General features: G+C 42.3%; 1 protein-coding gene across 30 annotated transcripts in view; it reads right to left on the reverse strand.

Moving 5' to 3' along the window:
• Positions 1-27437, reverse strand: part of CHL1 (cell adhesion molecule L1 like) — a 108154-nt gene that overhangs the window by 42494 nt on the left and 38223 nt on the right. For 24 of the 30 annotated variants that reach the window (XR_014934557.1, XR_014934556.1, XM_085516155.1 and 21 more), the window contains 3 exons: positions 6632-6820; positions 4866-4971; positions 3984-4174 (listed from right to left, as the gene is read on the reverse strand). Coding sequence is in view for 28 of the 30 variants with exons in the window: in XM_085516155.1 (XP_085372281.1) it covers positions 3984-4174; positions 4866-4971; positions 6632-6722 (388 nt within the window). In the remaining 2 variants the exon portion in view is untranslated. Of the gene's footprint in view, positions 1-3983; positions 4175-4865; positions 4972-6631; positions 6821-9482; positions 9589-12491; positions 12588-14420; positions 18194-26556; positions 26898-27437 lie in introns of those variants that run through there. The other 6 variants (XM_085516157.1, XM_015875301.3, XM_085516161.1 and 3 more) reach the window with 4 other exon arrangements.

A 27437-nucleotide genomic window follows, 5' to 3' on the forward strand; every position in this document is an offset into this window, starting at 1 on the left:
ATGTCCACTTTTAGTCCCCACAGGGGGAAGCAGCACTGTGAACCCCAATGTCTTGTATAACTTTAAAATGTATTTGAACAATGAGGTGTTTGAGGCTCCTGGGATTATCTACACTGTTCCATTTCACTTTGTTCAAAACTTTGATGCTCCGTCAATGCATAACTGGGAGTACTTTGAACCCTTCAAGTTTTGCAAGAGAGGAAAATTCAATTTTCATAACAAATTCCTGACAAATATATTTACTTGCTGGTGCCCCATCGGTCTCAAAGCCTAGAAAAATGATTGCTTCTGAAAGGAGATTTATTAAGGCTCAGAAGCTAATATCACGTTAGGCTTTGGCTCTTGCACATAAGTTTTCAATACATACATGGAAGAAATGCCCGGTGTTGGTTTTTCTTCCCCCTGTGCTGCTTCTCTCTTTTAATAAGTGAATGTTCCAGAATCAATCACTACTGATTTGTGGCTGACCTCAGAAACTATCACAACCAAATTAAGCTAGAAAGTACTGCAGATGATTAGTTGTGTCGCAAAAGTGACACGGGATGGAGTTATCAATGCAGCACATGGACACTGTAAAATTCACAACCAATTGATCTTCTTGCAGCGATACCACTAAAACTATCATACCAGCTCTACGTGTGATTCCCCACTGCAGACATAATGAGAGAGGCCAGAGAATCCAGCATAGCTCCAGGTGCTACGATTCACATATCCATGGTGGGGGAGAGGTGGGATTTGGACCACTCACAGGCAATCAAGGTGTGAAATAGCCACAGGGAAGATTACAAACTGCACACCTCACTTCAGTTATGGAAACATCTTCTAAAACCCTGCATTGATATATGAAGCTCTCAAAACAGTATTGGGAAAGACTTCATTGCCAAAGTATTATTTCCTGCCAAGGCTGCATCTTGAATGATGGACAGCACTCAAAAACACAATGCTGTGGCAGTGTATAAACCATGGAAATGGAAGATTATCAGTTTCCAGAGTAATCTGTATAAGGAGCCAGCCTCTCTTTAATCCCCGGGGTGACTCAAAGTTTAATGATCTAACTGTACACGAGATTAGGCTGAAATACCAATTACAATTAGGCTGGCTGAGAGAAATTCAGAACAGAGACTGGGTCTGTCCCTTCTACTTATCTGCTCAGGAAACGCAGTAGGGACATGAAAAGCAAATATAAAATGTGAATTCAAGTTAAGCTGTACACAGAAATTTAGCAATATAGCAATCAATAAAATTCTGAAATTCCCAGCTCATCAGATGCTTTGATTAGCAGCTAAGCAATTTGTTGTACACATGTACAGCACAACACGTCAAAGAATCTTAAAGATCACTTAAAATCACCAACCATGTGAGTACAACTAGAGCAGCCTCCTGTACTCAGCTCAGTGTATCAACTGCTATTCTAGTCCACGCTGTAAATGCAGTAGTTAAACATGTAATTTCCATTGCAACCTTTGAACTGTTCATGAGATGTTATCTGCTTTTGTAATGTTTTTTGTTTTTTTTTAATTGCTTCATTACATTGAAGAAGTTAGGAAGTCTGACTGTCAGGAAGTCCGGGGATGTCAGCCCCCTCACGCTCAAAGAAACAATTGTCTCTCAAGGAGACAATTTTATGTCTAGGCTATGTTTCCATCCTCAGATCTTTGGTCTTTTAGAGCAAAGGCTTTAGAAATACTGAACATAAATTTTAACTGTTTGCCACGAAGAGTCTTTTACACTACAGTTAATTAAAGAAGTTTAAACCCTGCTTCTTCTCCTTCATCTGGCACTGGGCCTACTCAGTAATTCGAGCAATAGATTCCCTGAATACAGGAGGAAAGGAACTGAGGTCTGTGTTCTTACCACTACATCCATCTTCATTTTGCTTGTATCTTGTAAGAATCTAGACTTTGTAAATGATACAAAAATGCAGATTATTCCGAGAGGCAATTCTTCCTGTCCCTCCTTAATGTCATCACATATAGAGGAGGTGGGGTATTTTCATTATGTAAGTGACATTTAACGATCATTCCTCCTGACATTGCTAATGCTTTCCTGGAATGACTACTCTGAGTAAACACTCTTTTGTTCTCCTTTTCAGCAGCAACCTTGCTTTCCTTACAGACCTGGCATTATACTTCTATACAATGGAAATTTAATTTATGAATAGAAAACCCACCCTGGTCTGTCTTGCTGTTTTCTTCTTTACTTCACTGGCACAGTGACTTGCCAAGCAGCTTACATTTTACTTGAATACAGCTGGCAAAGCACTGCCACCTCTGCATCATTATCATGAATGCATGTAGTGATCTCATATGTACCAGTCACTGCTTCAAAACTTGTGGGTGAATAGAGGTAATTTATCCCAAACTCTTCTGTGTCTGATTGCCTAATTTACAGCAGTTCTGTGCACCAGCAGATCTCTTTCATTTGAGCAGAGCTGTAGACTATCCAGCGCTTCAGAAAATGAAAGGTGTCTTCTGTGCTCCCTGAATCCTGATTTAATTGGCAGCATCTATTTTATACAGTTAGATGAAAGTAACAGAGGCAGAAGTATATGAATTAAAGTAAATGTCCTACTCTCATACAGAGGGTCCTCAAATTTTCCTCTTCTAATTTTATGCTTTCCTATGCTGAATTTATGACCAATATTGCCTCTCTTCCTCTTAATCTCAAACTACAAGTTCTCAAACTTCTTGATATGAAACCATTTTAGGAACACTGTCCTGGCCAATGCCCACCTAGATGGCCTCAAGCTTTACCAGTAAATTTCATCCATCTCTACAACCCCAGTCCTGAAAGCCACCTAATTTTCCCTCTGCCTTCCCCTGTGCTAACGACAGAAATACTCATTTCTATGATCAATAATTTTCATAACTACAGTCTTGAGCTCATTCTCCATTCGACTCCAGAACTTTAATATTCTTCCCGTAAGTATTTATACCAAACCCTGAGTGCTACCGACACCAGGCTAACAAATTTACGGTTGATTGGATCACTGCCCCTTGAGTTTCCAAACACTTGCACTGCTTACTGTTTCATAACAATAAACTGCTGTTTCTCCCATCCTCCCCGCCTTCACATTCCATGCTCTGCGATGGAGACCATACTGTCTTCCCCGTTTCTGGGCACTCAGTCATGGTAACCAGGCTGGAATATGTCTTATGTATGAGACTTAAGAGTCTTCTGACTCTAAGTAGCATTTATCTTCCAATAAATGTTTAGAAAGTTTTCCCTTTCTCTTGTATTAGAATTAAGAGTCAAGACTCATGGAATCAAGACTATCTTTCCTCCACTCCCCCTCCCTTCCTTTCTGCCATTTGTTTCCCCTCTCCAAAGATTTTAATATGTTAATGACGTGCTGGTATCCGCTCACAAACCAATTATTTCTGTCCAGATTAGGCAGAGAATTTGATCATGCAGGAATTATCATCAACAGTTCTGTTTTCTTCCTCACAGAAAGAGCAAAGTATTAGAAGTGAAAGCATCACAAGAGAAAGCAGAGGCTTTAAGCAAATACAAATCAGAAAAGAATCCTGATGGGTTTTATGAACATTCAGTTCTCCTGGGGTGGTTATTGGAAAATTTATATTAATTTATCCACTAGCCCAACCTCTCGAGGCAAACTGTAGTTCAGAAAGCAGAAGTAAACAATAAATGTTTTCCAAACTAATTTATCTGGAAAAACAGATGTGTGATTTACCCCATTGTTTTTGTATTAAGTAAAGACGGTGAGGAGTATCACTTGGAAACCTGTAAGATGAATGGTGTGGACTGAATACCTGCACTCAGATTTTGCTGTTCAGATTTCTGGTCTCAAAAATTGGAATGAAATAAAATCGGTTCAGAGGCTACAAAGTTTTCCTTCAGGCATCCACTGACTTACAAACACCACACCGCCCACAACATATATTTCTATAACCAGTCCCTCCCAATTTCCAAAGTTGTTATTTTTACATGAAGGATAATGAAAGAGAAGCAAAAGCTCTTACTTGGAACTATGAGATCAATTTCTTTTGACATGGCAGTTCCCAGCACATTGGATGCATAGCAACGATATTTTCCTTGAAAACTAGCGATAATTCCATGGTTCTGAATCACGAATGTCCCAGAGTTGTTACGTGTGATTATCCTGGGATCAGATAACAGATCAAATGGTTTTCCATCCTTTGTCCAGTTGAAACTGAAAAATAAAACAACGGTTACAAAGGAATGGCCACAGTATAGGGAGTGCAAAAAACAGCGCAAATCGTGGTTCCAACACTGCAATATCGAACCAAAAGTAAAACAAGATAACATAAAAGAAGGTGGACAGTAAAATTAACACCATGCTGCTATAATTTGTGCTAGCTATTGGGTGTGTCTGCTATTGGACAATTCACTTTTGGACAACTGAATGTGACATGGAATAAGAACAGAGCGCTTAACAAAAGGACAATAAATGAGAGGTGCCACCTATGAAAGGAAGAGCCACATACCGGAAGGAATTATAGGTCTCCAAAGCAATAATAACAAAAAACTGCATTTGCAGGACAGCTGGGACTCATGGCAGGAATCTATACGAGCTCTACAAGAGGTACCACCACAGAACCCAGGAGAACATGAGCAACATGAGCAGGCTCTACTCAGAAATGAAACCTCCCCCCAGTGAGAAAAAGACATGATGCTATCTATTCGCAAAGAGAGCAAAGGATTTCAAACAGCAGAAGCTGAATGGTTTAAACGGAAACACAAAGCTTAACCTCGCCTTACAATTCTGAGCAGGTTCCTCAACACCTGCTATTCCTTTCCTCCTCAAAAAAGGAACAATGTTTGGCAAAGGATAGAAGTAAACTCCATTTCTGCTCGCTTCTCCAGATGAAAGCAGTACTTACGTTGGCTGCGGGTTTCCACTGGCTTCACATTTAATTGTAAAGTTCTCGTCAAAAGGGTAGGCAACCTGGGTTTCAGATTGCTCCGTGATGGTTGGAAGCTGTGCAACTGAACACAAAGAGACAGCAGATTAAATCCTCTTTCAAGCATAACTGTGCTCAGCTCAGGGCCTTTCTTTCAACAAGACAATGTCAGGATTACCTCACTGCTGCAAACTGTGAGGCTTGCCTTAAATAAAGGATGATTATTATCACCCTCCTGACATCAACAACACTTTACTCCCCAAATCTGTACATGTCTATAGATTCACTGACTGAAATATACACAAAGTCACAAACTTCTGTCTTAATTCTGGGTAAAATTATGAGGAAAACCATTGGCTGCAAAGATGAAAATGCACCCTCCAGGACAGAAATGCCACAAGCAGGCACACAAACACACAATGATTTTTCACTATTTGCTTATTTCCTAAGGGAATTGAAAGCATTGCAAATATCAGTGTAACAAAGCCACAGAAGGAAAGATATGCCCTGCCATGTAGCTGGGGACAACAGGATCATCACATCCTTATAAGCAGACAGAAAGAAAATTAACATCTTTGGTTTCTCTTCTAAGTCCAGGAAGCTCAAAGCTGAAGCAAACCAAGGTATGATACCATACCATATGGTCTCAAAGCTAAGCAATTCCAGGCCCACCAGCTTCACTGATCAGACATAATTCCTTTTTATTAAAGCATAAAGACCTTCATTAAAGCAAATTAAGGGCTGGATGACTCCCCTGTGTAGGTACTTAAAGGCAGTGGTTGCCCAGACAGTTTGGCCTGCACTTTGCAGTCCCAGCTCTGCTTCTGCATAGCACAAGTCGTTCTTAAGCCCCGGGAGTTACTTCCATCCCCTTCACTGATAAACGAGTTCAGGTTGCTGCAGGAAAATATGCTAAAATCCTGCTTAATCACCTTCTCCTCTGCAACCAGTGCTGTTCACAGCAGATACCCACAATGCCAACCAATGTCCTGCTCCAAATCTGCTGCACTCAAAAGCCTGCTGAGACCCTACAGAACTTTGTCCATCAGGATAATTCATTGAAACCCCAATATAGTTGAATTTTGTTTTGTTTCATCCCCAGAAAGCAAACTGTACTGTGTAATCTTCTTGGTCACCCAGGCAGTGGAGTCCACTGGCCATCACTGGGTTGTCCCACATTGGCCTCATCTCAAATTTCATACATAATGAATGCACACCAACCACATAGAACAGACAGTTTGAACATCCCAGCCGGACTGATAGACCTTGAGATCCCCAGGGTGGGGTGTGAGGCATAGGAAATTCTTCTCTGAGGATTAATGTGCGTCCCGAGACATACACCTGCTCATTCTCCAGGCGAGACAGCAGGTTGGAAACAAATAAATACAGTTTCATGTACATCAAAGAAGCTTCAGGGAGATTCAGAGCCAAAATAAGGGATCTATGTGAAGGACAGATCTGAGCCCTCAGAGCTAGCAGCGTTTTGGATCTTGAACATCAGGTAGATGATATTAGACAAGTTTACTGCTGCATCCATACAAGTCTAAACAAAGTGCCTCACGTTTTTATCACTTCTTAATTTCCCAAAGGCCATGTTCTGGCAGAATTAAATTCAAAACAAAACAACTGAAAGTAGGATTTAATACTTTTATCTTTGGGGGAAGGGAAAAAGGGGAGAGAAAATAAATAAAAGCAAACATGCCAAAACAAAACAGCAAAGTGTTCAGTAAATAGCTACAACTCACCTGATAACGGTATTTCAATAGCTGCTGCCAAACTTAGCACAAAGGAAAACAGGCATATGGTGATCCTCTTTGTGCTTAATAGCATCTCCATCGCTCTTCTGTAAACAAGGACTCCAAACAGAATGAGATATACCTTATGCTTCCTCTCAGCATCAATTCAAATCAGATGTAGGACAGGAAACCGGGAGTCTAATAAGGAGAAGAAACAGCCATATTAGTGTGTTGTATTAACTTGGCTTTAATGAGGTTACTAAATTAAAACAGTGCTTCAGTTTCCTCTCCTCTCTCCATCTCCTGGCTTGAACAAGGTAAAACCTCTAAAGAAAAATCCATACAAAAAGTAAAAAATCAATTACAGCACAAAAGCATAATTATTTTTTGCTTCACAATTAAAGCAGGAATAGCTTAAAATATACCATATTTGTAATTATTCCAGTTCATAAGTTTTTCTAATGAGAACCGTGTAAGTTGGAACGTAATGTAACAGAGCTAATGAGAGAAATTTGGTAATTTAGTACATTAATGGCCTTACTCATAAATCTCATACATCTTTTTATCTTTTATTTATGTCTTAAAAAAACATAAAAAAGGACATTTAGTCCAATTTAGTTCATTAATAAGGAGCAGAGCACGAAATATGGGCCTTCTACCCCATTATCCCAGAACTACTGCACTTGGTTTTACACATTCCATTACACATCCTCAGCTCTGCATTACAAGGTAAAAACGTCAGGCGCCAGCCAAAAGGAGGAAAAATCTGTGCTAATGAGAGCTTAAGTGCCACTCACAGGGGAGTAAAGGAGAGGCCTCTACAAGTGTGGGTGTATGAAGGATTTCAGTCATCAGCACCACTTGCAAATATCAGTGGAAGATTAACAAGTGTAAGGTACTTTTCATGCTGCTTATCAGCTAACGCAGCACTTACAGCACATCCACCTGGAGACATTTAGACTTCAGATCTCAGGATTGTTTTGCAGGAACAGTGTCCACTGCTGGGAACCTTCACTCACTCAAATCATGAAACCCTTCTGGAAATCAATGTCCTCGAGACCAAAATCCCTGATTTAAGATTGAAATTGGCCAGTGAGGGGACAAGAGACAGACACGATAATCCCATAAGCCTCATCAGTGCAGAAATGAGGCTAAAAACCAGATGTCAAACAGATGTCTTAGGCACTGAACTCTCCCTTGTGGAAGATGCTGGCTGACCTGCTCAGTGCCATGCTCAGTAGGAAGGGACAGCACAGAGGGAAATGGGGGTGGGGACCCTCTGACTGCACATCAGCAACCAGCAGCAGTACACTGGTTTGATGCAAGAGATAATCAGCTCATCTGGACTCCTTCTGGCCCCAACCTGCAAGCAAAAGGCCTTTCCAGAGGTCAGGCTACTAGAGTCCTTATTTCATGTCCCAGGTGCCAATACAGGGAGGCTGCGCAGCCTCCGTCCACACCTACATGGATGCTCTGGCAGCAAACTCCCCAGCCACACAGTCACAGTGCAGGTTCAGACATTCCCCAGGCTCTCCCACCCATCCAAACTCTAAGCAGTGCAATGTTTCACTTCTACAATGATTCAACTCCAAACCAAAATTTCTCATCTCATGCCAGATCCCAGCAAACGAACAATTTAGCTGCTGAAGTAATTTGGAGCAATAATTGAGGTGGCTGCACAAGAACTTGGCAGCAAAGGGCAGGTTTCGGTCTCAGCAGTGCCAAAGCACAGCGCTCTCCTGGGGCCCAGTGTGTGCCAGATAAAAACCTGCAGAATCTTGACCCTGGTAAAAACCAGAGCTCAGCAGGGAATTGGGAGCAGCCCCACAGCTCACTTTGGATACCTGTTTTTTCCCCCAGGAATCCCAAGCTCTCCTCTGCTCTCCTTAGGAGATGTCCAAAGCATCCCTTGCACCTGGGTGGCAAAGACGATAGAAAGCTTTTCCTTGGCACAATGATCTGGAATGCCACAGTCAATGATACACTTAGGATCCCTTCTCTTCCTTTCTCTTTTTCCCCATCCACCCCCATTCCTCTCCTCTCACAGCCTCAAGCTTAAGCCAACTAATTTGAATTCACCACAAATACTTATCTGCAGTTCCCTACCTGCAATTCATTATTTACTGTGCTGTTTGGTTAATAGTAAATACTGATTGCTCTACGGACAGACCATTTGTTTGTTTAATGAGCTGCCTATTACTTACAGTGAGCAAATCTTTCAAAATATCAGCATTTCCAAGGAGCAATGCAGTTCCAGATTATTTCTTTGTATACCCCAGCTTCCAAAACATGCTATACAAACATTGGACGGCTCAACAGGGGAAAAAAAATTGTCATTTCTTTTTTCCTCATAAACCATGTGAACAGTTTTCCCTGCATGTAATTACTGCATTAAAATTGCTCATCAACAGTAGCAGAACGACAGCCAAAAATCCCAGATTAGAGATCTACTGCTTCCAGGAGAAATTCCATCGTGCTATTAAATACGGAATCAATCTCAGCTATTCGGTTCTCTCAAGCTACGCAAGATTTGGCTCCTGTATAAATTCTGTAAGGCACAAATGTAAATGAAAGTACTGAATTCCCACAGCTTCATATTGCTGCGATTCTGAGCTGACCTTTTCATTAGCTAGAACCAGATTTAATTTCTCAGTAACACATATATTTCAAGATTGTTAAATAAAAGCTGTCGGTAATTAGAAGTCTCAGCCTTTAGGGTGGCCCCAGTGACACAACAGTAAAACAAAAATCTGGAAAATAAAAATCTTTCCTGGTGAAATGAAAAATTGGTTATTTAATTAGCTCACATGTTGCAAGGTAAGTGACTGTACGGCACAGAAGTTTAATTAAGCAGTCTCACTTTTAGATCCAATCACAGAAGAAAAAGAATCCCAGGTCTGGACAAAGGGAAGCACTCTGCTCCTGCTCCATGCTCAGCTTCCTCAGCACTGCTGCTCCAGAGCTGATAGAGCACAGCTCAGTGCCAGCACCTCCTCTACCTCCTGATTTCCTTTACGACCTCCCACCGGTTTGGAAATGCCACCTTCCATCACCCGCAGCACCACTTAAATCCCAGTGGTCAGAAGAGAAAAATTCTGCATTTTCCACGCCCTGGGCAGGAACACCTCACTGCTTCACTAATTAGCTAAGAAAAATTGATATTTATGCCAGTTAGGCCTTAAATGTAATGCTGCAGCTGCAGCATTTAGGAAGCTGTTATCTGTTTTTCTCCCCTGAAAAGATGATAAAACAGCACCAAAAAAAAAAAGACAAAGATCCACTACCTGTGGTCATTTATGCCTGGGAAAGGTGAGAAGGAACACTAACAGGGACCCATTGTTTTACTCTGAGTGTTGATGCCACGCATAGCTTTTCTCCTAAAAAGCTTTTCGACATCTCAGTGTACACAGCATTGAGTAGATAACCTTCACTTGACTCCATCCCGATCACCTATTTTTGGTACTTGCTCCTTCCTCCGGAAAGCAGTCCGTATGCAAATGCTGGAGATGATTAAAGTAATCATCCAAATCAGAAAGGCGCCCTTCCTTCTGCAAAGAAAAGTTTCCCAAGTGGGTATGAGGCTGCAAGCACACAGACACGATGCAGCCTCGCTCCCAGGAGGCTTAGTGAGATGGTCCTATGCACCGTGCACCTTGCCAAGGATTCTGTCAATGTATTTTGGACCTGACTTTAACAATTGTGCCTTAACAGTTTTGTGGTCTTTAGGTGTTTCAGTCTCTCAAAACACAAAACTACCACTTGAAATGTGATAGATTGCATATAAAGGATAAAGAAATACGTGTGCAAGGCTGTGAGAGGTACTCCTGTGGTGCAAGCAGCAGTAAGACGGCTGATCCAATAACCGGTGTAAGTAGCATAACTAATTGCCATGAGATGAGACTTTCAGAAACAAATAAGGGTTCAGGGAGCCCCAGCCTCACCTGGTTCACAGGAGGAGAAGGCCAACAGACATGATGTCACAACCAGGCAGGCAGACACCAGTACTGCTGCTGCCTGTCCCCAAGGCAAGGTGTACTGCCCACAGCTGTGACCCGCACTTCATCCATTGGTTAATTATGTGGAAACTCAATGTATGGCATTTCTGTTTGCAAGCTCCACGGGTTGGGAAGGACATGTGCATCTCCTGCCCTGCTGCCTGCCCGTGGGGAAACACAGCAGCACCAGCAGTCTAGTTCTGCACACATTCCTTATCTGCTCCCAGCTACATACAGCAAAATCCTAAAATGCAACCCTGAAATCTCAGTACATCACACCATCATATTCTCAAGCCATTTACAAGCTCTGGGAGTACTTAACATTGTCTCTTGGCCATCACCCTCTCTGTGTAAGGACCCAGCATTTGGCAGGCCTGATTTAGTCTGTTCTGTGCATCTGGCTGCTGGAACACCACACTACTGCATCACAGGGTACCAGCATCATCTTTCTTAAGGCCCTGCACATGTTATACACACACAGAGTGTCTGGAGACCACAGAAACAGGGCTTCTGATCAGTACACATGACCAGCTTGTTAGTAGCTGCTTGCCAGCATGAACCCTTCCTTCTTAGAGGTATCTAAGAATGTGAGCTCTGGCTGCCACTGGGGCTGTCTGCCAAAATCACTGCCTCGTGCTCACGTCTTCCCACCCTCTAACATCAGCAACCAGGACATGCAACACAGACTTTTATGGGCCTCCATAAAAACATTCCTCTTGTGGGCTGCAAAACGGCCCTCATTATTTTAGGCACTTAGAACCAAGAAAATACAGAAAATTAACAGTTATGAGCTGAGGGACCAAGAGAGGCAGAGCTGGACAGGGACCTGACAGGGCACAAATTCAGCCTGCAGGGACATCATGGCAGTTCCTGGCACAGACTTGGTCCTTCTCTGAGTGGGAACCAGTCCAAGTCTTCACGCTCCGTTTCTTCCTGCCTGCTCCTTGTTCTCCTGTTGTAGCAATCTTTTCTTTCATTTTTTTTCCAGGGGAAAATTTGGATTTATGATGGTCTACTTGAGCAGTACAAACCCCATCCTGCAACATAAATTGCTCTAAGTGCTTTGCAAACTTCTGAGAGATCTACCGTGATTTAATTAGCAAGGCTTTATGTTACCTCAAGTTAAAGCAGAATTAAAAATACCCTACTGCAATTTCATATTATATTTCTCCACTGTATTATACAACATAATTTACATAACGCATGTATCAAGAAGCGAAAAAATAAGGTGCTTGGCTTTGTACATGCACAGGTTTACAGATGTAACCACAATCCAACCCCCTGCACACACTGCATCACCTTTCTTAAAGGCAAGGCCACACATTCACTCAGTTCTCATTAACCACTGGAATCAGAGAGACCATCCCAGCCCCAGCAGTTGAGGCAGTACAGGAGGGACAAATACAACAGCCAGCTAAAAATTCAACTACTCTCAGAGGCTTTTGTCATTTGTTTCTTTCCACTTGACATATGCCGCCTCCTAGACGAGTTGCCCATATTTCTGGCTGAAACTAGCTTTATATTAATTGAAATTTTCATCAGCAATTAGCATTTCAGCTCATAGGTCAAGCATGAAGCACAAAACAAAGTACAGTAGCAGTGGGGCTGAATGACTGGAAAGGACAGCACGTCAACCAGGCACCAAGGGAATGAAAGCAGGTTGCAGTTTGTTTTCAGATGAGACTGCTAGTGACAGCCTCCTTGAGTGGAGGTGATGCAAATCCTCCTGATTGCAAAAGCAACTTGCGCAGCAAAGGCACTTTCTTCTTTTGTACGCTCATTCTTGGTGTTTCAAAGCAGAAAACAATAGGAAAATCATGAGCTTTCTCATGATTCACCTTACAGTGAAGCAATATGTCCTGGAGGAGCCTCACCTTGATGCCCAGCTCCCACCAGTGCTGGCCACAGCTCAGCAGGATTTCACAGCGCAGGGCTGGGTTTGCTTGAGGGTTCCCTGTGCTCAAGGCATGCTGACAACATGAATGGGGAAAAATGGTATAACTGCAAGCAAACTACCCCTACAAACAGCAGTAAACAGCTATTACTCTTAAAGACAAACTAAGCAGAAGCTAAAACAAATCTCCTTTCTGTATTCCTGTATCCTCCTCCATCTTGCTGGAAATCAAAGTACATCAATAAGCATCCATTCGGATGGGAAAATTCTGCTTGAATTCTGTTAAGTTGCATAAAATTGGAAAGAGAATCTTAATGTTCAGCATCAGCCTCGTAAAATTGTGGCCTTCATTACCCATTCTGCCCATAACACGATATTCTTCAGAACAAGTGTGACTTCTTGCTCACCAGCCTGTCTGCAGACATCGTGTACTAATCAATTACATGCGCATTGGGAAAAAGCGCTTTCCACATTGTGCACATGAAAACTGTGCCATACACTTTGCATGGAGCCTCTATAGCACCACATGTTGCCCTTTTTCTTTAGAAAAATGAAGAAATCACATATTCTGGCGGTCACGTTGTTTTTCATCTCATTTGTATGGCACGCATGGACAGATCCACCTCATTACTCTGCCATCCTCGTCCATAACTCACATCCTGTTATGCACCATAGAAATGCTGATCACAGAACAGCTCAAAAAGCTGCAAAGAAGAGTCACCTATTAAAAAGCCAAGCACTATGGCTTGCAATGCCTCTGACCTGCCTCCTGCCTTCTTCGTGCTCCCTCACAGCTCTCTCTGAGCCTATGCATGTCCCTGGAGCACAGGAAACCCCAGAGCTGAGCTGCTGCTCTTATTTGGTCAGCAAACCCAGGAGAGCAACAAATCTTCCAGCTACCCCATTCTGCTTTATTCCACTCTGCAGAGCAGCCAGTGGGGGCCTTCCTCATTAGGTCCAGCAGGAGCTGCAGGTGACACACTGCTGCAGTCATACTCCCATAGCTCATGGATACCCCAAACTGCAAAAAGGCACTAATGGCTGGTAAAGGCACTGCAATGGGAAACCAAAAACTGCTTTTGCAATTACAGCCCATGCCCTTTGAGCTTTTCCCTCCTCCTTCTCCTTTTATTTAGCTGAAGTTATTTAAAGCCCAGATCTGTGTTTAAGCAGCTGCCACAACCAGGCAGCCCAAGCAGCTCTTCTAATTAAATATTTGCTGCTGTGTAAGTTTTCTCTCCCCTTCCTGCTGTCCTCCTGGACAACGTTTACTCCTGCAGAGATAACAGGTCAGCTGAGAGACCCTCAGTCCCATGCCTGAAGCATCCCAAATGATGCAGCGTCTCCGTGAAAATTAATTTTATGATAAGCACCTTGTCATCTGCTATCAAAGAGAGCCATCAATATTAAGGAAAAGAAATAAAACTTGCTTGGATTTAATAATCATTATTAAATTATGTCATTTACATAATTAGACTTCAGTAATAACTACAGACTATGGCATCTCTCTTCTGTGGCATGGAAAATTGACAGAGTGCTTCACAAAGTGATAACGTGATTTTTTTTTTCCCTTCTATTCTCTCTCTCATCTGTAACTGCAAATATTTAGCTGACCAGGTAAGCGATGCCAGACCACAACAGTGACTGAGGTCTGCATACAGGATGGGAATTGAGATGGGTATCACAACATGAATAAAAGAACTCTTGAGAAATCTGAATTTCAAGCAGCTTTCTCAGACACTTGGAATTTCTCCTTAGCCAGCAGAGCAGGACCCTGGGCACAACCAGCTGCAGTAGCACCATGGGATGCTGTGTGCCCTCAGCCAGGAGCAGAGCGTGATGGATTTTCCCTTCCATATGCACTCCCAGCAGAGCATCTTGAGAACACTGCACAGAGCTGAACACATACCACCAGGGCTGAACGTGCCTGGGGGGAAAAAGGCAGCTGGTGGCATGGGGTCACAGAGCAGAGCTGTCCTGACTCATCCCTGCATGGTCCATGCATGACTCAGACTTGAAACAGTGGAGTCAACTTGGTGTGAACCCCCATTCATTCATCTGACGCTATTTGACGCCTGAAATAGAACAGGAAAAAGCATAATAATTAAATCCTTGTTGAGCATGGATGCTCATAGCCCTCCTGCATGCAGACATGAGAGAGTGTTGGAGCTGAAAGGGTGCAGAGCTGCAGAACTGTACAGATCAACATAAGACTTGGATATTGAAAAGGAGATGGAGAGAGAGAGATTTTGGGAAGCAGCAGGAAGAGTACACGAGGAAATTGGAGCAGACAACCAACAAGCATGGTACAGCCATGTGGGGCCATAAAGCAGCTGCTGTCAGATGTAGATGAGAGAGGGAACAGCTCCTGGGAGAGCACTGATGCTGTCAGAGCAGCAAGGATGCAGATGAGCTCAGGTCGGTGCTGGGCAGAGACAGACAGGGCAGGGAGAACTCACACTGATGGATCTGAATGCACTGGGGAGGGAATGAAAGCAGCACAGGGTCCTGGAGCACCATGCAGGCAATGGGAGATGCTGTAGTGCTGACAGCAGCTGCAGCAATGGGAGAACAGCATGGAAAGCACGATGCCCATGGGGGAGGATCCAGACTGCTTGATCTGATCTCTCCCAGTGTCTCTACACAGTGCAAATTTATTGCAGAGATACTAACAGCAGCAAGCAAACGTCACCTATATTTATTTATACATATAAAATACACACAGACGAAATGAGAACCATTGCAAAATACAGCATGGTGCAAGTGGCTCATTTGCATCAGTGCAGGTGCACGGGAGGACTCTGATCTGCACCAGACTGTGTGCTCTGAGGTCAGGAGACAAACTCCTGGCTGACATCACCTCCACAGGCACAAACCAACAAATAAACAAACCTGACCTTCTGTGCCTATAGGAAACACAATGAATTGTGCTTGTGTGCACCAAATCTCTTTTCCAACCTTCCCAGCTAGTGTAAGAGATTGGTAAAGCAAAGCAGGGCTGCGATTAGAACCAGACAAGAAAACCTTGATAGGGTGAGGTGTAGTATTACGATGATAAATATATAGATAATGTTTAAAAATGTTTCCAAATATCTGCAATTCAGTGTTTCCCGAGAGAAACAGAAAAAGGCAATGCCTGAAATCCCTCCCTTCTCCTCTAATTCATTCTTCAGTAAAGCACAGTCCACTGGCAGCAGGCAAATAAATGCAAACAAACAAAAGAATTGATTCTAAGGGACAGATTCCTATCTCCAAATGTTGGGCTGGAAACCTCAAAGTGAGAACAAATGAGTTTCCTCCTTCAGAGCTAATGCATTCTGTAGTTGCTTACCTTAAATTACGTTTAAAGCAGTCCTGTGGGGCACAAGGACTGCTGCTTCCACAACTCAAAGAATCAGCGTTTTCCCTAAATACTTGAAGCTTGTCTAATCCAGGACAAGTTTGGGCACCCCAGATGTTTGGGAGCAGCTCTCCCTGCCTGCTCCATCAGCTCTGGGGCTGCAGCCAGGAGGACCCACCCAGACGCTGCCTGTTATCTCCAGCTCCATTTCTCAGGGCAACAGAAAGCACACAGAGAATACCCAGCTTGGCACAGAGTCTGGCTCCTGTGTTTCTAGAGCCGAGGGATGCATAGATAGGACCAGTGCTTCAAGATATCCCTGTGCAAAGCAGGCTGGGTTTAACCCAAGCCCTTGACATGCCAGCTCAGCATTCCAAAAGAGCTGCAGGTGAAGCACACACATCAAGCGCTCAGCTCCAGTGCTTGCATGACGGTTTCACCCTCACTCCAAAACCAACCATTGCAGTTTGCTGCTCTAAGCAGCTCTTTCACAATGAAAAGCCAGGAGTACATCCTTGCATTTCATCACCAGGACAGCACACCACCTTTGCTCCAAGGCTTTGCAGAACACAGGGCTGACTCTAAACCCATGACTCCAATGTCATACTAAAGCCCTTGCAGTCTTCCAACAGTGATGCAGCTCCCTACAGTACCCGGGACCCTCCACCCTCCCTGTGTAAACTACTCCCAAACCACATAAGGGCTTAAAGTATCTGTCAGCTGTGCTCCCTCCCTGCTGCTCTCCCCGTAGTCATGCTGGGAGCACCACAATGCAGCGATCAGCTCTGGGAAATTACCCCCAAGCTGGGGAACCAACAGCTACCACAGTGCATGTCATCAGCAGGACATGGAATGGATGCTTGTAATCTAAAGCATAGAAAGGATTTATTTTTTAATTTATTTAGTCTCATCTGCATTCTTGAACTAATGTTTTGCATCCTACAATTTGCATTTTATAGCTACAACAGAACTTCATGAGGTACAAACTTCTGCAGTATAAAGTCAGGCTCTGCGGCAAAGTCAAGCAAACACTTGTAGCAATTACATGCCCAGATTTCATAACATCACAGAATTAACAAGCTGTCAGTTATATATCACCCCATCTGCAATGGCTCCTTTGCAGAGGAACGCCGCTCCACCTGCAATGACAATGACACAGCACATGGGGCAATTATCACACACCAATACGAGATCTCACCTTATCTCAGAACATTTCCTTATGAAGAACTCAAGCGTAATTTGCTTCCACCTTCTCTTCAAGAAGGCAGTTTGCAGAGCCTCTGGGCTGGGAAAATGAAGTTCTGCTTAACAGAAACACAACCCCTGTGAGTAAAAAGAAGCAGCTTTCCCACCTCTTGTGATTGGAACATGAAATCACCACCACTTTTCTTTCTCTGTGGACCAACTGTTTCAAAGGACCATCCCCATGCAAAGGTGATGGAGACTAAACTCAAAATGGGTGTCCTGGCACACAGTGAAGCTGAAGGTGAGCAGAGCTGCTCCAGCTGCAGATGTTTTACCAAAGCCATGGCACTGCAGAGCTCATTAAGCGCGCTGATAATTATTGTGATTAAGCACAATCCAAGAGCTACCGCCTCTGCTATTGAAAACTTAATGATTGAGAAAAGCTCAAAAGATTTCAAGGAGAAATGCAGGTTTTTTTTAAATTATTATTTTAAAATATTACTTTCTAGGCTACTCAGCAACACCAAAGGTTACCAAAGCGATTACAAGCAATCCATACAAGGGGGTATTTGAGCTCTGCAATGAAATGCCTGAGCAGCTGCTGCCTTCAGCTCAGAGGTGAGCGCCCTTTCCTGTTTACCAAAGGGATTTTCTGCACAACCTGCCTTGTTGGTCCAGCACTGAGAAACATAACAAGCACACAGAGATGGGCACCCTGGAGCAGCACCCAGCTCCTTCTTTATTTCATTCTGCTGACAAATCTGAAGTTGAATGTTGGGTGTATGGGCAATGCACTGGAACTTCATCTCTGCACAGAGCTGACCTGATCATTTGTGCATTGGTTTCCTTCAGCAAATGACTAATTTAGACCATGCAGACCTTAATGCCACGACTGTCTGGCAAAAGATGTAAAAACAATCCATATTGTAACAAAGTCTATTAATATGTATTAAAAGTCATATCGCAGCTGACAGAAGACATTACTGTACACGAACAAAAAAATACAACCATTATATTTAAAACTTTCAACTAATCACGCATCGCTGATTTTCTCAAAGTGAGTTTATAATTTAAACCTTTAACTGTGTTTCCCAGCAACATCATCAAGTTGAGGTTTCTGATGGATGGGGAGCCAAGAAAACTCATTACAGTAACGAGAAAAAAAAAAAAAAAAGAAAGGCAATAGGCACCCTGCTCTGAAAATAAATAAATAAATAAAGAGAATGGATTTTCACACACACAAAAGCAAGAAATAGCATGCACCTGCTTCCCCCGCTGCTTCATATTCTATTATCCATAATTCTAGCATGGCACACAGCACAGACCCATGCAGAAGGGTACTGATGCCCAGCAGACAGACAGCCACAACAGGCCATGTATCGCAGGACACACAGACTGGAGGTGAATTCTGTGTCCATCTTGGGGCTGATCCTCGGAAATCAGATGTCAGCTCCCACCCACCAGCACAGCTTTGCCTTCTGCAGAAGGCAGTGAACAGCCTCCAATTCCTGTTTCACTCCTGGTTTTAAGCCTGTTACTCAGCTCAGCATATTTATAACCACATGACTCGAGAGCCCAATCCCTGAGAGCCCCCAAAGCCCAGTGCAGACTCAAAGGTCCCAGTTCTCTCCAGAAACAGCTCTCTCCAGGGGAAGAAGCCCTTCAGGCACTGGATGAGACTGAGAGCAGGATTTCAAGGGATTCAGATGCTCTATTCACATTAATATCGTATCCAATCTCAGTGCACAATCTCTAGCAGTAATTTGAAAATCCCAGAGTGGGTTTTTGGTTTTATCTTCTTGGTTTGTGTACTCTCCCCATGCAGTTAGGAAGCAGATCCACTTATTAAAGCATTTATTAAACTTGCCAAGCTGTCTTCCCCCCACCACCACCACATACACACACCTCTGAGCTACCTCGTGTGAATGTTAATCAGCACCATTACATGGCGCATCTATGTAATGCTCACTGCGACTCCTACACTACCCTCAAAAACAAAACTAATAACCACTCAGGACAGCAAATTAAGAAAAAACAATCTAAAACTGTAAGATATTTGATAAACATTCATTTTTCCAGAGATTCCTATCCCTTCCCCTCACTGGTCACATCACTCATTTACAGACTGTTGGTGAGCTCTTTGTATAATTGCCCGCAAAACAATCCCAAGGGAGCAAGCAGGGTTCTCCCCCGTTGTATAGATACTGAAGAGATATTTTTTATGATCAAACTTGGCACAAAGATTTCAGATAGGTGGACTACCTGAAGCTATTCTATGTATGCGCAAGCTCCCAGAGCTCCCCATCACCTCAGGCACATGTGTGTGGGTAGATATGCATAGATATATGTAGCTACACATGCACAAACATGAAAAAGAGGACAAGATTATAGGAGCAAACACCTTCATCTCACTTGTTATCACCAAGACTAGATTTCAAAAGCAGCAACGCAAGAACATCCTGGTGTACCCCTGCTCATCTCCACCCCCCTGCAATCAGCTGTATTTCTGAGGCCAGGTGACACCACTCAACACAAGGACAGTTGGGATGGTTGAGTAGGAAGAGCTCTCACATACACCTCTCCTGATACAGAGGTCACGGCATGCTGAGATGGGAGCACTGCTCTTAATGAAATCACACCATTTCCTTCAGCATCCCTCTCCAAAGGAAGCTTTCTTGGAAAAATCAATATACAGGAGAGAGCTGCTGAGCTGCAACCTTCTCATCTCTCCCAGACATCTCTATGATTAGCAGAGCCTCCTGCAACACCAGCACAGGGCTTTTAAACTGCCTGTTCCTCTCCTTTCTGTCACACTGCGATCAATCTGCCGCCTCTTAATTATCCCAACAAGTCCTTCTAGGAGGACTTACTTTCTGGTCTATAGATGCTTCTGGATCTAACGGAGAAGGTTAAGTAAATGATACAAGTAATTAAGAGATTCTATTAATCTAATTATCATTTAAATCTAATTCTTCATATTGTTCATCCAAATCTTGATTTTCTTTTTTTTTATACCACATTACTCCATTAACATTTTTACCACGTAAACCCATTATAAACTCAAGATACAAAAAACTAGGAAGCTTTAATAGGAACTCTCTCTGGTGTTCACATGTGTGCCTGTCTGTAATTTTAGAGCAAACCAGCTTGAAGAGATATCACTGACATCATTGAAGAGCAATCACTGACATCACTGCACTGTGAGCAATCTGCTGCAACATCAGGCTCGTTGGTCTCCTCCTGGGCTCCCTTCCAGCCCCGGTGTCGGGCTGGTACTGAGTCACACCTTGCACAAAGATGGTCCCAGCTCCAGATGCCGGAGCTCTGGAGGTCAGAACATTTAGAGAGCACCATTGTGGGTTTTGTAAACAGCACACATTGGTAATGTGAGTTTTAGCAAATAACGTACCAGTTACAGAAAAACTCAGTATCAAACAAGTGCCAGGAAGCAACAGAATTTGAATGCAAGCAAAAGTCTGGAAGTCTCTGGATCCCCTCACAAATCTCATCCTGTTCTCAAGACAGATTCACTGCCTGAATCTTGGAGGCTGGAACTACCTGGAAAATTAATGCATTTGTAAGAGACCAGACTATAACCAGACTATAAAATAAGCTGCTTCCTTATCATTTATCTATTATTCCAAGGTTACTTTGAGTAGTTTTGTGCCTGTACCCTTTAGTGACCACGTACCAACTATACCTCCACAGCGCTTCAAGCATTACTGCATTCAGCCAACTCAACATGCCATTTGCTGCTCAGGCTACTTCAGAAAACCCAGGTTAGTTCAGCCAAAGCCTTTCAGCTCCTTCATGGATCTGCATGGCTTCTCCCTCTTTGGCAATAACCATACTGACTGCAATGCTCAGGTGACTGGGTCAGCTCCCTTGCATCTCACCCCCCCCTGACACCTCTCACAGCCCCCCTGCAAAGGGCACTACTCACTCTCTTGCACAGAGCAGCTCCCAAATATGAACAAGCCACTCCAAATATGAACTGTACAAGAAATAAAAATAAACAGATCCAAAAGGAATTGATTTCATTGCAGATAGAAAATATTTCTCCTTGAACGTTTGTAAAAATGTAGGTAACACACAGGGAATGCTTTCCACATCTTTTGAGTCACAAAACAACAGCCAGTGTTGGAGTGGGTTAAAGAAATCCATTACATCAGGGGGTAGACTCAGAGTTATCACTAACATGCCTCCAGATAGAGAGGTGATACTTTGATTAATTTCAATCCATCAGAATAATGTTTAATTATTAACAACACTCATCCCCCAGCTCACTTGAATTATTAATACTTGATTATCTATTAATTGATTGTATTATTATTTCATCAAGTGCTGGAGTTTCTCTCTAGAACTATTTATGCTCCTTCTCTTTCACCACACTGAAATCACCATAGCCCTACTCAGAGCAGCGAACTCACCAAGTATGGAGCAATTAGCATTTGTATCTCATCTGTGTCAGAAACTGGACTTGTGAGGAAGTCCAACTGTATGAAAAGAAAATACCTTTCATTCCAAGGCTATTATCAGTAGTGACAGCTTAATTTTCATACTCTGTGCCTTCAATGTGCCACTGCATATGGACAAACTTCAAGCCATCAGAGAAAAGCAATCATCTTTTAAAGGCCAACATCTGCTGTACTGCAGCTCACAGTACAAACTTACATTTGCTCCTCTTGGCAGCAAAGTATTTAAATGCACATAAAGCAAAATGTGCAGTTTTTTTTCCAAGGGAGATCAGAACAGAATTCTCTTTAACCTGGATATGAGAAACTTCATACTTGAATATACCCAGGTGCAACATAGCTTAAAACCAGAAGATTGTAGCATGCGTATCACAGCCTCAGGGAAACCAACTGCATTAAGGTTATTAAAATGAAACTTGTCTTCTGATCATTGCACTTAGCAGCGCAGAAGAGATGGACAAAGGAAGGCAACGAGGGCTCCCATGGCATTTAGGGCAGAAGTGGAAGGGCAGCATGGAAAAACACTGCAAACATGCATATAGCATTCTCTGCAGCTTACAATACAAAATAAATGTTATTAATCAAATATGAATGAGAGAATTTAGGACAGAAAGTTGCAAGAAAATTGGCTTTCAAGGATGAAGGACAGAGAGATTCATCCAGACACACAGTGACACGCTGCACAACTAGAAACCACAAGGGAATTAAATGGACCAGAAACAACACTGGGATGACCTTTGTGCTCATAAACTGAAGTGGGACACGAAGAGAGTGATGAGCAACGCGAAGATGATTATTTTTTACTTACAGCATATTAAAAGCTTACTGACATGAATTCATAGAAATAATGAATATTTAAATTCAGCTCATATTAAAAAACTTATTCATGTTTTATTTTGTCATCCCTAATGAAACTAGAAAGTAGGGTAGTGATTCCTAATGATATGTGTGGTACACAAGCAAGATTGCTGGACGTAATGCATAATGCTGGACCAGATGCACACATGAACCAGAGCTGCTCCAGCACTCAAAGAAATGCTTACAAATGTGGAGAGTGACCCTAGAAAATCATGGTATGGGTTACAAGTCTCAAGTATGTCCTTGTTGATGCAGTCCTTTTCTTTCCTGATTCATTCTGCTGCTTTTAATTAAGGAGATAGACCAGAGGGAATTCGGTCCCCAACTTTTACAGTGTCCAGGGCCACAGGCGCAGGCAAGTGTGAAGACAAATCCAAGTTTCTAATAATGAGAATTTTACTAAGTTGGGTTCAGCCAAAAGTTCTCCTGCAGAGCAATTCCCTGCCATACTTCAGTCATTTTTCTACACAGCAGGATGTGTGTGCTGATCTACTTTGCATATACTGTTACTCACCAAAAGCATTAAGTACCAAGGCCCTCTGGAGAGCACATTATGGAGGATTATGGACTAAACTGGCCAAGGATGTCTCTGGAGAACACAACTGCTTTGGTGCAGGAGAGAGACACAACTGCTGCTGGGGCCAAAGATAAAGGAGTTGAAGAGGGCCAGTAGAAAAGTTAAAGCTTTCTATATTGGATTTTCTGCAGACTACATCAATGACTAATCCCTAAAAAACTAAATTATTTACAGTAACATGCTTCAGAGTCAATATTAGCTCTAGCCAGATGTATAGAATATTCTGAAGCTTTTCTTATAAATCTGGTTCAATTTCATCTCCTATTGCTAAAAACATCTTTTATTTCTTTGCTTAGAAATAGTCTGCATTATATCAGTAGCTTCATTAACATATCATGCTTACTATTTGAGCTCAGTCTTACAGTAATCAATTCCAAAAAAAAAAGAAAAAGCTTCCACAGGACCATGATATGAGCAATGAACCCCTGGTTTGCAGTGGATTTGTTTCCATTATCATATATATATAAATATACACACATACATACATATACATATATATATATACATATATATATACACACACACACACACACACCCCTTTATGGTAAATTAGGGAAGAAAAATAAAGACATTTTCCTGCAAATGAGGTGTTTGTTTCTTCATCTTCTCATGCTTTTTTCATTTCCACTTTATGCCTTTGAGGCGCAAAATGCAGAGCAATTCTCAAACACAAAGTTTCTGTATTTAATCAAAATTAAGCTCTACGTCCAATCTGATAACAAATCACTGGAATCCAAGTATTCGCACTTACTAAATGCAGCATAATTGTAATTACATAGCTAGAAATCACAATGCTATAGTGTTCACTCATGCTTCAGAACGGACTTTTCTACTACTCTATACACAGAACACACCTGATACTTTTATACATGATCAGTTTGGCCTTTGGCTAGAAAATGAAGTCAATTCTTTCAAACCAATTTTCCCCTTTCTAACAGACCCCACTGGGAAAATTGAAGAGTCCTTTCTTTCTAGTTAGAAAGCCTTTGAAAGCAAGCAAGATAAATAAAGCCTTGTGTTCACTTCTTACGTGGAAATGCCATCTTGGTTTGCACTGCAACAGATCACCCTTAAGAAGTTTGTACCTTTGATAACTTCCGCTGGCAAACTTCTTCTACACCAAAATCCATAAGATACAGCAATTTCTTACTATTTTCCTAAACCATTCCAACTGCAATAGAGAAAGAAGCCTGTGGCTGGAAACAGGTCTATCATACGCTTCTGAGGACTCTGACAGAGCTGGATAAAATAAATATATTCAGATCTTACTTCTGAATTAAACATGAAATAAAATCACCTTTCTGAAGTCCAAAAGCATCCTTCAAGCCCTTCCCTTTGGGAAAAAACATTGTCCATCAGGTTACCCTCCTTCCACAGGAAGCAACTGTACAAATGAAGCTGAGCTTTCCACACCACAAATGTGGTGGCTTGAATGCACATGAGATCTTTCTGCCCTCAACCAACACAAGGAATCACCTTTTGCTTCACACACAGGCTTTTGATTCACACAGGGCTTGCAACCTAGAGAAAGAATAAGAAAATCCCATATTTCCCCCTGTAAGCACACATTTAATTGACTCTGTGCACAGCTCATGGTGAGGGGGCTGAAACCCATGGATTCAGTCACCATTCCCATCCAATAGGAATTATTATTTATTTCTTACAAATGCAGAAGCCAGTCATTCTATCAAGGTGGCTTCAAAATTGCTTTCTGTAAGCAGCAGTGCAAAAAAAAATCCTGAACACTACAACGCTCATGGAAAATAAGGTGAATCCTCTTAGAAAAAGAAATTGAACTTATAGTTGCTGAATTCCTCCCTTGTCTTTTGTGGGTACTTGCTTCCAATAGGCCTGACCCAGTCTTCTGCAGATAAATGAAGAGAAGACACTGATCTAATGGCACAGAAATATCTCTGCTAATATGAAAACCTACATATGCCAGCATGGGGCATTTAAAAGATCATTTTATCCTACTGCATCTTGTTATCCAAATGGAGAAATGTCAGCAGCGTATTAAGCTGATAGGAAAGCTGAAAGACTCATTAAGCCACGTTTATAGTACGAGAACATGCAAAATGGAATATTTTCCAGGATCATTAAAACAAGACTTAATTACAGAACTCAGGTTTATCCGTGTCACCCAATGTCACAACACTTTGAGATGGATGATGAGGGGAAAAGGCAAAAAAAAACCACACCAAACCTCAGCAGCCACGTTTAGCACCACAGCAGTATCTGCATTATTCATCACCACTCGTGCAATGACAGATCCTAAATAATTAGTATTACTCACATTAATTAAGTTATGCAATCCCCCCACCTAGAAGAGGATTTGTAAAGAAGTGCACACTAATAACACACTGGTCTCAGGCTCTGCCCAACAGTGCCATGAGTGCCAGCTGCACACAGCTCCAGCTTCCACAAACCATGGAACATATGGGTTTTACTGAGAGTTTTACTGTGCTTGGATATTTTTTTATTCTTCTTGTATAATTTTTTTCCCTGCCAATTTTCCTTTGGCTGTCGTAGACATGAGAAATTGCTCACATCTTACCAAGACAGATTTCTATTTCATCTTGAGATACAAGCCCTGAAGCATTCCTCAATTTCCAAGGGAAAGAATTTACCCGAGGCAAAATTACTGTTCTTGTATTTTGTAAAAGAAAATATTGGTTTACCACCACAAAACACACACCTGTGGAACACACAGATATACCTGACTTAAAAACCTGGATTTCAAGTGGGAGACAGACAAGAATGCAAGTCACCTTGCTAGAAAGCAAAGGAATCAATGCCTACAGATAGTATCGATCCTGTTGCTGTAAATATAATACTCTCCTTTATTTTCCCCCAATCTCAAGGCATTATACAAACTGTAAAACGCTACAGCATTTTTTTTTTTTTAAATCCAAGCACTCCTAACAGCATATATCAAGCTAAATTTTACTATTTTCCATGCAACATCATTGTATGTACTGACAGCCACAGCAAGGTGCAGTATTTCCTGACACACACATTCATTTCCCAGTTCATGCTATTACTTCAACCTAAAGAATACGCTGGGGTGCTTTTTGCCTGCATCTCAGACCAAGCAACCAACAAGCTCTGGTTATTGGAGAACAAGCACAGGTCTAGCAGCTGTGCATTGGCTGAACTTCTATTGCTTGCACTCTGCCCTGTTGGTGCTTCAAGATACAAAGGGCACCATGCACTGAAAAGCAGTTTTATTGAGAGACAAAAAAATCGGGGCTAAACATTTGAGAATACTGACCTGACAGGAAGAAAATATCTGATCTTATACCCAAGATGTGCAGTAAACAAGGCTGTGTCAGACAAAGCAGCAAATAAACCACATGGAAAAACAGCATATGGAAAAATCACACCTCGTTATGAAATAGTGACTACAGTCCACACACCAACAGATCACAAACATCTCAGCCAAATGGGCTCACAAATCTTCAATAGCTCTGTCCCACACACCATCAGTGGCACCCCGGGACAATAAAACAGTATTCCACACAAGCTCCTTCCTGGTGACCCAAGCAACCAAGCAGCTGTCAGCACCCAAAACCTGCTTCAGATCTGCTTTTAATAAACGCAAATCTCAAACCTTCTAGTGATGAGTATCCACGTTCTTCTCCATGCTTGGGACGACCACACAAGGCTGATGGCTGCTGCCTTCCTCCTGCCTTGCCCTGAGCTGCTGCAGCAACGCTGGCTTTGCAACACAGAGAAGCCTCTACAAGAAATCATTGCTATTTCAGAGAATTTAACCCGAAGTGCTCCACAGATGCAATGAATGGCCATTTGAGTAGTGAGTCATCCTTCCTCAGATCCTTTTAAGGAACTTGGCTGGTGTATTTTAAAGGCGTGTTTCTTAATACTCAGTTTTGCAATTTTCAGGGTGATGCATCCAGAAGCTGGGAATATGGATTATGTGGCAGCAGAGCCACATTTACCAGGGGAAAGTATTCAGCACTATATTCCCTTGTATACGGTATTTGCAAAACCTAATCTTTATGATATTTGAGTTTGCCCTCCTGCCTGCTATTCAGTAAGCTCCTAGAAGTCAATTGAACTTGAAAAAATTTTGTCTAACCAGTCCATTAGTAGATAATATATTTATTATTTCTAACACATACATATGATGTACCCACATGATCTGTGAAGAATAATTCCCATGAAGAAGCTACTTCAACTGTGTTAATAACCTAGGACTGTAAATCATTATTCTCCACAGGTCTACCAACCTACAGTAAAACACTCAACTTTATGCAGAAAAATATCCTAAATAAATCCAATTCCTTTAACCTTTCATTTAGAGCACCATTCCCCCCAGGTTTCTCCTCAGCTGACAGCACCAGGCTGGTTCTCTGCCCCATGGCACCATCATCCCCCAGTGACACTCACAGCACAGCTGTAGGATCCTGTGCTGCACTTCCCTACAGACACAGCACTCTGAAATGACAGATCCCTCCTTCTGGATGTGTG

This window comes from Coturnix japonica, chromosome 15 (assembly GCF_054131305.1).
Source record: "Coturnix japonica strain WE chromosome 15, WE-NBRP24, whole genome shotgun sequence".
Classification (NCBI taxonomy): Eukaryota; Metazoa; Chordata; class Aves; order Galliformes; family Phasianidae; genus Coturnix; species Coturnix japonica.